At 41.5% G+C, this 12,327-nt stretch overlaps 1 protein-coding gene across 3 annotated transcripts in view; it reads right to left on the bottom strand.

Annotated features, from left to right (window-relative positions):
* Window positions 1-11,529, bottom strand: part of LOC148038509 (DUF21 domain-containing protein At1g55930, chloroplastic-like) — a 180,299-nt gene extending 168,770 nt beyond the window's left edge. For 2 of the 3 annotated variants that reach the window (XM_087672859.1, XM_087672858.1), the window contains exon 1: window positions 10,631-11,529. In XM_087672859.1, coding sequence (XP_087528985.1) covers window positions 10,631-11,383 — 753 coding nt within the window. In that variant the 5' untranslated portion in view covers window positions 11,384-11,529. The remainder of the gene's footprint in view (window positions 1-10,630) is intronic. The other variant, XM_087672864.1, reaches the window with a different exon arrangement.
* Between the last annotated feature and the right edge of the window lie 798 nt (window positions 11,530-12,327).

Genomic DNA, 12,327 nt, shown 5'->3' on the forward strand with positions numbered 1-12,327 from the left:
GTTATCAAATGTATCTCTGTAAGCCGATCTCTCTCCCACTTGAAAAACCAAAGTGGAGTTGACCAAAGGCTGGCCAACCTATAAATAGATAGGGAAAATAATAATAAAATAATCAATCCCAAAACCAAATAATAATAAAATAATGCTACATTGAAACGCCTATGCCGAGTGGTATCTACACAGCCTGTGTGGCCAATCTGACTACCCAAAACTACTCAAAAGCACCAAACGACTAAGTAAACTACCCGACCTATATCCAAGAAATACATAATTGTACAACAGTACACTACCAATGCTTGTCTAGGGGATGAATAAATCTCTAATAGGGGGTACAGATGCATTACCATACATGCCACTTTGTGCCCCAAGCATCATGCCAATACTACCATATATAGGTGTTTTCACTCCACTTGCCATACCCGAGTACATTTGGCCTTGAATTCTATGCATTGGTTGTGGCATACCATAAGGAGTTGTACCATGCATTCCCATATGCAGTCCTTGACCCACCATAGCATGAAATATAGTGCCACCACTTAAATATCCTGGTTGCCCCATATTGCATGTGCGCCTTGCCATACCCGAGTACATTGGGCCTTGCATTCCATGCATTGGTTGTGGCATACCATAAAGAGTTGTACCATGCATTCCCATATGCAGTCCTTGACCCACCATAGCATGAAATATAGTACCACCACTTAGGTATCCTACCTGCCCCATATTGCAAGAACGCCAAGCTATCGAACATCCTATGCGTTTGCACTACCAAGATGGCCTTGCATTTGCATGTCTTGCCCCGCTGGCACTAGTTGCTTTCGCTCATTGACAACATTGGGAGCATCTTGAGATGGTTTTGGCATTTCCTTTGATATATCTTGTTGTCCCAAAGCTCTAGAGGACAACTTCCTCTTTTTGCCCTTGTTGTCCTTCTTGGAAGAATTCAAAAACCAAGAACATTAAGGATCCTTTGCCAATGTGTAAGCATATCAGCTGCTCTCCTCAAACAATCTTTAAACAAGTTATCAAATTCTTCATCTTTTTGCTAATCATCAACATTTAGTGGCCTAGAGGAACCTACTTCTTGCTCTAAACCCACATTTTCTCCTTGCTGCAAGATTAGACATTGCAATTCTTCTATTTCTTTGTATACCTTCCAATGGTGATGCATTATTGTGACTTGAACCCAAATCACTATATGATGATATGCTTGCTGTAAATGCACTCAACAAATCACAATTTCAGTAATATGCAACTTCACTCACTTGCACACAACAAGCTGCATTTTGCTGCCAGCCATCCTCAGACTGCTACCACAACATCAGTGAGCTGTCACCAGCCCTCTAGAACTGCTGCATTTTCAACCTATAGCTGCCGTCCTGCCTGCATAATCACTCTGGGAACTGATCGTTGTCAGTTTGCTGTTGTTTCCACTGCCAGATCAGTCGTTGACATCTTCAGCCTACGTTTTTGGGACAATGCAGCCTGCATAGCTATTCTCTGCCATTTACCGCAGCTGGTCACTATTTGGAGGCTGCCTGCTGCTGCGATTCAGGATCTGTTCAGAGTACGACACAGTCTCCACCTCACCTCTGCCCAAGTCCTTTCAAAGACATACAAGTTCAAGGTTTTGTATTCACTCTTGCATCGTATATTTACTGCATTGAGCATCGTATTCATCCATTACTCGTTCTTCAATGTTCATTGTCTTTGAGTTACTCTCCACCTTTGCACTCTTCTATTATCACTATGTTTTATCATACATTTGTGTTGATCCTTGGTGCTCAAGTATTTCTTTGCACATCATACCACCTATTTGCATGTGCTCCTCGAGACTATTTCCCCCACTAACATCTGGTACCACCCCCTCCACACAAGAGTATCAAGTAAGAAGGAAAACTCACCATACACACCACCTACTTGCATGTGCTTCCCATGTCTATTTAGTATGCCTCCCACTACTAGTACCATGTACCACCCTATCCAACAGTGCCAATGGAGTAGGCCTGTTGAGCTTGGATCATCACAATCCGATGAGCTTCCAATAGTTTTATGCATGTTGCCATGACACATGGAAGAGAGCAAGACAACAAGCAAATATCTACCACTTTGGAAAGTATTAGAAAATACAAATCCTTGCATAATCTCAAAAGATCATATTGTTATGATTAAGCCAACGGGACCATAAAATTCACTAGGGTAGGCTTTAGAGGACAGCCTTGAGTCCTTTTAATAGGACTCTTTAACCACCCTAGCCTTGGCCCTTAAGGCATGTACATACTACAAGACCCCTTAGCAATCCTAGCCATGGGACATGTTCATAGCTAGCAACTTCATGGTCCGTGTATTAGAAATGTACATATCATGATTGTATGGGCATCATATTTGAGTGTGTTGCATTTTTTAGCAAGAGCCATCATTATGGCTGGCCAGTCTGTTTATTGTTTTCATTGTTTCAATTTATTTAAAGGCTACCTCTCCTCCATCTCATATATTGTTTGATACATGCACACTACATCCTAGTGGAGAGAGGGAGATTGGGAGCAGTTTGTTGGTTGCCCACTCTGAGCGGATATGTCAGTTTATGTATAAGTCTATGCATGTTCCACTACGTTGGGCACAATTAGATATTTTAGGCATTTTATATTAGTCATTTTCATGGTGATTTAGGCATTTATTGCTGGCCGAACTGATCATATTGATGTCATATTTCTAGCCTATTTATTCAGGCGCTCCCTCCTCCTATGTCATTTATTGTATCACTCTGCATACTTCCATAGCAAGGACCAATGCAGAGAGGGAGCCAATGCCAATGCCCATGTAGCCGGTAGCTCACATTGTTTCTATACTTTCTCATGTCTTGATATATGGATTCCATTTTCCGAGCAACTTTTTCTTTTTGAGTTCTTGTGTAGTGTACTTCTTTCCTTTGCAGTGCTGCTTCTTTTCTCCTCGCTCATGTTATGCAGTCTATTACAGCAGTTTTCTATGCTTCCATTGCTGCATCCACTTCTGACATGGTATCAGATTTCAAATTGGGCTTTGCTACTGTCTTGTGATCAGCAATCTAAGATGTGCTAGTGCTAATTTCTGCAGATCTGTGTTTAGAGTTTTCTGATGCTGATTGGACTTTTTGGACGGCTGCAACTATGTTTACAGCCTCGCAAACATCTACTGAGCCAAAACGGCCTGTTTTCTGGTGTTTTACTCTGCATTGCAGCCTACCAGCTACATTTATTGTTCCTGCATTGTTTCAACGCTGAGGCAACCTATTTAACCTGCTGTATGGTTGCATTTACTGCTTACTCTGTCCGTGTTTTTGCATCAGCTATCTGCATTTCCAGGTTTCTGACCCTTTGCAGGCTGGGCGATAGTATTTTCAAGCCTCTTGCTGCTGCCAACTCTTTGTTTCATCTTTTCCGGGCTGCATTTGGTCTAATTTCTCCTGATTTCTCTTATTTTGTATCGCAATCATCTTGTCTTCAGATCAGCCTTTGTGATTCACTGCTCAACTTTAGAGAGGGTTCTTGAGTACATACTGTAGATCCATTATCTGTGCTTTCTTTATTGCTTGAACTCTTGAAACTCTTGTGAGTGTCTATATTCTTGGCACACATCTATCCCTCTAAGATCCCTTGCCTCTACTCATCTTCTTTGTATCTCCTTTATTATGGCTCCTTTGGCTTCTCATACAAATACTCAGCATGCAAACATTGTTTACTCATCTACAAGTGCTATGTTGGAGACTTGTGTTGAGATTCACGTTTCAATGAGGATGTTGTCTTTGGGTGCTCCAATTGTTCCCATCTCAAAGAGGCATGACATACAAAAGAGGTAGTCTCGATGCTATTATTGTGGTAAGAAGGGACATCTCTTGAAGGATTGCAAGACATTAGCAGCTTTTACAAAAGAAGGTGTGAACTGTGACAAAGGATGATAACTCTCTCAATGAGTTTTCCTCATCTACAAGTCTAGGTTTAGGCTCCTACCCTACAGCCCTCACGATGGCTATAGGAACCTCCCTTCTAGCTTGCTAGTATAGCTGATGTAGGACATCCCTCACAGCTCTCCAATGCCAAAGAGGATGTGTGAGAGGGTGGTGAGGTGGGGCAATTAGGCCTCATCTATACAAGTATACAAGTGCACAAGATCCGAAGAGGGGTTTCCTTGACATATCAACCGAAATCTGGTAAGTTTTCAAATCCTAGAGTTAGAATTGACATCCAAGTTCATGACGAGCTATTTAACAACAAGCAAGCTTGGCTCCTAGTTCGAGTTCACATGAGGGGACACTTTGGTGGTCTAGCCAAAGGCATGGAATCCATAATCACCGGTGGATCTTTCACTTTAACTCCTACACCTCCCATAGTAAATTAGTTGAAATGAGATGGGCGTAATGCCCAAGCTCATGCTTTGATTGCACTTTCGTGCAAGATATGGATCATCCTGCATATTCGGTCGTGCATAACGGCCAAGGATGCTTGGGAAAAGCTTACTTTGTTGTATCAGATGCGCAATGAGGCTCATGTAGCCTATTTGCGTAAACAGTTTGAGATGGAGCACATGATAGACGGTGATTTTATGGATGCATACATTATACATGTCAAAGACATTACGGAGCAACTTGCTAATATTGGTGAAATCATTCCCAACACATCTCTCGTATCTACGATCTTGGGTGATCTACCTGATACTTATTAGAGTTTTGCCATCACACTTCGTTTACTTGCCAAAGGAGATACTAATGCATGCACATTTGATGCATTGGTATTACTATTGTTGCAAGAAGAACAATCAAGGCCGAATAGCTCTCATATAAGTATGGATAATCAAGCATTTGCAGCCAGCCATTGAAACAAAGGAAAGACATGGCAGCCCTCAAACTTAAAGATTAAATGCAAAGCAATTTTTTCTATAGACTCCTCAAGCACCAGAGATGATTGTGCTAAGAAAACGAGATGCAATTATTGCACGAAGAAGGGGCATGCTATTGAAGAATGCAAAAAGAGAATGGCAAGTAAAAAGAAGAAAAAATCAAATATGAGCATTGCTGACAATTCAGCAAATGCGAAGAATGCAACCGCACATTTGGCAAGCTTGGACATTGGTCAATCTTATGCCTTTGTTGTACATTGTTCGTATGATCCTTCCTCACATGAGCATGGTCTTTCAATTGCTGAAAATCGCAACCAATGGTATTTTGACAGTGGAGCTTTTAAGCACATGAAGTCCTTTCGTGACTTATTTATATCATATACAAATGTACAAAAGGGGGGATCCATTGTATGTGCAAACAATGCTTAGTATGCAATTCAAGGCATTGGTCAGATTCTCATTATTGCAGTGGAAGGGAAAACTATCATGCTCAAAAAGCTCTTGTATGTGCCAAGTAAAAAGAAAATTTTGCTTTCAATTTCAAGCATTGCATGTGTTGGTTTTGTGGTTAAATTCCACATGGATCGATACAATGTCTATGACTATAGTGATGGGGATGCCTTCATTGTCACCGATACTTTGTACAATGGACTTTATCAGCTTGATTTATATGAGAGGAATGCATCAAAGGATGCATTAGAGGTCGATGCTACCATTGTGGATGATATTGAGTTACAGCATGCTCCATTTGGTCAACTTAATTATGAGAGTTTGCTTCACCTAAAAAGCAAAAGTATGGTGCTCGATCTCCCTCCATTGAAAGCACCTACTCACAAGGTATGTGAAAATTGTGTATTTCGCAAAATGCATCATGCTTCATTTCCCAAGGATGCTTCTATGCATGCTGATCAAAAACTACAGTTTGTGCATAGTGATGTTTGTGGGCCCATGTGTTTCAAATCCATTGAAGGATACTTGTACTTTGTTATCTTTATTGATGTCATGACTTGTCGTTGTTGGGCATATGCTTTGAAGCACAAATCCAAAGTGTTTGCATGCTTTAAAACATTCTTGGCCTTGGCTGAAAATGACAGTGGATGCAAGCTGATTACACTACGTACCAATTGAGGGGGGGAATATATGTCACAAGAGTTCAACTCCTCCTTGGTTGAAAGGGGCATTATCCATCAATGTACTATGCCTTGTACACCTCAACAAAACGGTGTAGCTTTTTTTAAAATAAACATTGATGGAAATGGCACATTGTATGTTGTCACACAATAAGCTACGCCCAAAGTTTTGGCTTGATGCTAGCACGTGTGCAATACATGTGCTGAATCACAGTCCAACTAAAGCATTGGCTAAATGTACACCTTATGAGGCTTGGAATGGCCGGAAACTAGTGGTGTCACATATCCGTGTCTATGGTTATTAGGCATATGCTTTGGTGCCACCACCACAAAGACAAACTGGAAGACAAGACTATCAAATGCATTTTTATTGATTATAGTGCAAAAAGTAAAGGGTACCACTTATACCAACCCTCAACCAACAAGATTTTTGTTAGTAGAGATATGATATTCACTGAACATGCTAGTTAGCCCTTCATGGACTGCAAAAATCAGCCCAATGAGGGCCTATGGATATGTTTCATAAAATGGCACATGGGAGTTATGTGACTTGCCTATTGACAAGCATGCTATTGGCACTAACTGTTGTGTTTTGGTGACCAACCTATTGCCCTTCGTTATTCAACACTCTTATCTCCGACTAGTGGTTACATTACTCGAGATCCATCACTGGTGGACGTCACACTCTGATACTCTACTACCCTACCCTTGCGCATTTTGTACACTCTTGCATTCATTCACTTCATTGATTCATTCATTTCAAAGTTCTCATTCTCTCTCTATTTGTGTTTGTGTTTTTGCATTTTGCATTTTGTGTTCAAGTTTTGCACGTCATTGTCTGTGTCTTTGTGTTTCTGTCATGGTCATACACTCTATGTTTCCTCAAAGCAAACCCTAGCAGTTTCTTCACACCCACTACTTGGGTATCCATGGTTCTATCTGATGGACATTGTTGGATGTACTATGATCATTGTATACTATATTACACCAAATCACCCGTGATCTAAGAGAGGGTGTTAGTGGATATGTCAACTCATAAGTGAGTCTATGCATGTTCCACTAGATTGGGCACAATTAGAGATTTTAGGTATTTTATATTTGTCATTTCATGGTGATTTAGGCATTTATTTACTAGCCAACCTGATCATATTGATGGCATATTTCTGGCCTATTTATTCAAGCGCTCCCTCCTCTTGTGTCATTCACTGTATCACTTTGCATACTTCCATAGCACACACTAGTGGAGAGAGGGAGCCCGTGCCAATGCCCTTACAGCCAGTGACTGACGTTGTTTTTGTACTTCCTTGTCTTAGTATATGGATTCCATTTCCCGAGCATCTTCTTATTTCTACGTTCCTGTGCAATGTTCTTTCCTTTCCTTTGCAGTGTTTCTTCTTTTCTCTTCACTCACGTTACACAATCTATTACAGCAATTTTCTACGCTTCCATTGCTGCATCCACTTCTAACACCCACAACCCGGGCCTTTGTGCACACTCTTGCACTTTGATATATGGATTCCGTTTCCTAAGTTCATTATCTTTGAGTTCATCTGTTCTTGTGCTTCTACTCAGCTCCTTGAGTCTACAGCAGCTCTATCTTTTTGCATTCGTTGCTCCACATTATTCTAACATGGTATCAAAGCCCAAGCGTCTTGGTTCTAGTGCTGTTTGCATTCTTGACTGCTGTTTCAGGTCTGATTGCTCTTCTTGACTGCTGAAATCATTGTGTTTTTGCTGCTGTCTTGGTCCAGCTGGCCTGGGTGTGTGCTCATCTGACAGCAAGACAGCAGTTTATGGCTGCTGGCCTGTTTAGCTTGCATTTTCCATGTTGAACCCTGCATTTTCACTGCTAGAGCTTGCATTTTCTTCAGCCCCACCATCATCTTTTGTTTAGCCATTTTCATTCTTTTGCACAAGCACTTGCCTACATTTTCCTTTTTTCTGCATTTTCAGCTTCACCTACATAAATACCAAAGCCAGTCTAAAGGGAAGGTTCCCACATATCAACTGCCATGCCTCTGTTCACTACACTTGCTTCAGTTCCTCTTATCTTTAATCTGAACCCATTTCTCTTGCTTGAACCGCTGACATCTTGGTATTGCGCTTATTACCCAGAAGGACCCCCAAGTGTTCTTTCTAAACCCCTACCTATCTTCTATGCATATCATCTATCAATGGCTCCTCCGTGTTGTGACATTGATGACGAGCTTAAAGGCCATGGGCCTATCTATCTGCCTACATTGTGGTGATGAAAGCATCATTTGGCAAAAGTGTCTTTAGTACATTGTTTCAAGTTCTCCTCTTCCGGCCAATTGGAACAAAGACAATTATGAGGAAGCAATCCTAGACAAGGACAACAACGATGCCAAAGTATATTCAGCACTTCTTTGATGCATCTCAAAGGAAGTCCTCTCAGCAATCACTTGCTATAGGACGTCTCCCAAGGTGTAGAAGAAGCTCTAGCTTTTGTACAAGGCTCCATCAACCATGAGAGTTGTTACCCTCTATGCCCAATTGCACTATATCCGGTTCAAGGCAACTCATACGATTTAGTCATCCGTCCTCTGAGTGACACAGACCCAAGATCAGCTTCGCAAAGTGCAGTCCACTCTTCCCCAAGCCCATATAGTGGGGATTGTTCTCTTAAAACTGCCTCCAAAGTTTGATGGTGTTGCTAATGGAGACACTTTGGCGATTGGCTAAAGGCAAGGAATCCATGGTCAAAATGTGCTTTCCACAAAGTTGGTTCGTGACAAGCATCGAAATTCAACTATTGCTACTCTCTATGGTCAGGCATTGGTGCAATTGACATCAACATCAATGGCTTTCTCAGGCACCTCGATGGTGGCTTGGTCACCCACTCCTTGGGTATCCATGGTCTCGTCAAATTGTCATTATTTTATGTACTATGGTGGATCTTTCATCATTACATTATATATTTTATTGTGCTTATTATCCATGATCTAAGAAGGTGTTCTAAGCAGGAGCCATAAATATGGCTGGCCAACCTGTTTACTATATTTCATTATTTCAGCCAATTTAAAAGCTACCTCTCCTTGATCCCACATATCATACAATACATGCACAACGCACACTACATCCTACTAGAAAAAGGAAGCCTAGGAGCACTCTGCTGGTTGTCCACAACGTGTGCCTTTGTACACACTCTTGCGCTTTGGTATATGGATTCCATTTTCCCAATTCATATATTATTGTTCTCATGTTCAGTTCTTTGAGTTTACAACAACTCTATCTTTTGCTTCCATTGCTCCACATTATTTTGAGACCCTAGTCATTGGGCCAATGTTGCAGCCCATCCCGATGCAGGGATGTACCATGGTAGGTGGAGATCTTTGCAAAAAGCGGCTTGATTCCAATAAGAGAAGTTGCACATTTGTGTGCCATGGTTCTACAAAAACAAGTGTCAAGCTAATGTGCCATTGGACAAGCGAAAGACTAGGCCTTTTACCAAGGATTTTACTCAATGATTGGAGTTGACTATGTAAAGACCTTTGCCTCCACATACAGGACAATTATGTGGCTCAGCAATTCAATAGGTTTGAAGTTGTAATGTATAGCAGCCCCCTGTAGATATCTACGCATCTCAAGCCATTTAGCCTATTGTAACCAAACTTACAAAACTCAAACTAGAGTAGTTGCAAAAGGAGAGAACCAACATCCTTTCTAAAGGGGAGGCATCATTTTAGAGGGGAAAATACTTAATGAAGTAATGTCGATTATGTTATATTTAAATTCAAGGTAATATGGATTGTGCCACTTTTTCTCTATAAATTTCCACCCGAAACATTTTGATTCATAAATTATGAAACTGGCAATAGAGTTCGCCAATGGACACACTTGGTCATGCTTTGAATTAATTTGACCAAATGAGATGGTCTCCCACAATGACATAAAACTCATTTGTGCTTTGAAGTCATGTATTACTAATTTATTATAGTTTCAAAGGGAAAACCATGTATGTTAAATGTGGGTTGCTTAGGACAATTGTGAGCCCAAGCTTTTAACTACTGCAACATAACCTTCAAGATGTGTTTCCAAATGGTTGTCAAAATTTATATAAGTGTTGCGGAATTGATGTTTACAATACCATGGCCTTGCCACTGCACACGATCTAGTGTTGCTTGTCTGAGATCCCAAGGGCAGATATATCCTCTTGAGTTAAGTTGAAGAATTGGAAGTATAAGAAGAATACAAAGTATGCAAGTATTATGCTCATATGTAGCGATTGATATGATAATACACATTACTGTTAAAGACTATGAAGTTACATCTAAGCATGCTTGCACAAGGAATCGCAGGGAATGTTTGTGCCTATCAGGATATCAGAGATGGCAAACCAAATATCAGTGAAAAACTTTGCATCAAATGTTTATAAGTTCAAAGGATTCTAATTGTCTCGGAACAAGCAGAAGTTTTAAGATAACATACACCCTGCCAGTAACAAGCCATGGAGGAAACATCTCAATGCAAATCCTTCACCAGTATTACCCAGGTTCTACAAAATTTTCCAAATTCTGTGCATGTGAAATTGGCAAAACCCAGTCATGTACAAAGTATATTGAAAAGAAGGCCCAATGAACACTATAGTCAGAAAACTCGTAACCAACCTTCCAAGGCCAAAGTGTCGTGATGGCAGTTTCTGCCATTGAGAAGAATGCAGACAATCCCAATAGTACAGACAGCAGGAGTCCCTGATCTCTGAAGACTCCCATCACTTTGATGAATGTGGGCCAAATTAAACTCAATGCATGCTGAGTCTGCTGAGCGACAGCAGGAAGCGTTACTGTTGCAGAATCAACAGCGTATGCTGTCCCATTCAGAAACACTGTGCATGCGCATGCCATGGAAACAAGAAATGCCTTCAATATCAACTGTGCCACATCAGGTACATATGCCTCATCTTTCAGCCCCATGGCCTGCAAATAAAGAGGCTTTCTGAAACCTTCCTCAACGGCGAGCTGCATTGATCCTCTGTTTTCCAATATCATCGTCTGAAAACTTGATATATGACCGGTGCTCTCCTCCTGACTCCTGAGGCATTGGCATCGGCTCGAAAGCGAGGTAGTTCTGGGTGCAAGAGCATGTATCAACGGCATGCTTCTAGGATTCGAAAGGAAATGGCTCTGCCTCCGCATGGGACTCGGCCTCCAGCAACCTTGAGGGATAAGCTTCAAGAACCTGCCACAAAGTCGAAGCTGCAGTGGGGCGGGCGGTCGTCTCTTCTGCACGGGAGACAAATACCTGGTTTGATGCTGTCTGAGGACTTGCCTATTCTGGTGCGTCGAGGAGAAAGCACAGCTGAAGGGAGAAGATAAGCCACCGAAACTGGAGCCCGAGACGCTTACTTCCGCCATAGCCATGGCGCAGGCGCATGATACAGGCTGAAAGGGCAGCTCCGCCAATCTAGGCACGCCGGGAGATGAGTCTCGTGCGCATGGATGCTTGCTCTCTCTTTTTTTTTCGTAAAATGCTTGCTCTCTCTCTCTCTCTCTCTCTCCGTGTCCCCTCGTCGCATAGGCCTGAGTGGGTAAGAAATGAGGATGACATGGCACGCATGACGTGGCGAATCCACCCTTGTCAAACCGCGACGATGGCACTGTCATACATCGCTCAAAGGTCTACCATGGTTGCTCCATGAATGAGGTGGCAAAGGAATATTCTGGAATTCTCAATAAACCATGCCTTTTTCTCAAACCATGGAGAAGTTTTGTGTTTAGCAAAGCTACCAAAGTTCAACTATGCACTAAGCACACCTATCAATTTCTAATTCGTGCAGATTGCTTTCCTTATTAACTCTATGGTTACTCTCAAAGATAGCACGTGCAGATGACAAACCAGGTAGACTATCATCATTGACAATCAGTTCAACAAAAGTGATTCACTACAGGCAAATTGACACACATGAAGCGATGGTCTAACCAAAATCAGAACAACTATTATTGCATAGTTTTTTTTTTCAATACAAATGTGAAAGTTCCACGTAGTGAGTAGCTCTGGTTTAACAATGGGTTAATGATGGACAGAGCTTTTCCCCATGGTAATAGGGGGAGGCAAATTGACACACATGAAGCGATGGTCCAACCAAAATCAGAACAACTATTATTGCATAGTTTTTTTTTCAATACAAATGTGAAAGTTCCACGTAGTGAGTAGCTCTGGTTTAACAATGGGTTAATGATGAATAGAGCTTTTCCCCATGGTAATAGGGGGGACCTCCATTGAACTAAGAGTTGAGTGCCACATCATTAAAGTGTAGACTGTGGTAGCCTTGTTATGCATGTAGGACCTCATGTGCAAGGGCCTT

Source organism: Lygodium microphyllum, chromosome 3, assembly GCF_053477565.2.
Source record: "Lygodium microphyllum isolate KBCC chromosome 3, Lygodium_microphyllum_v1.1.10, whole genome shotgun sequence".
NCBI lineage: Eukaryota > Viridiplantae > Streptophyta > Polypodiopsida > Schizaeales > Lygodiaceae > Lygodium > Lygodium microphyllum.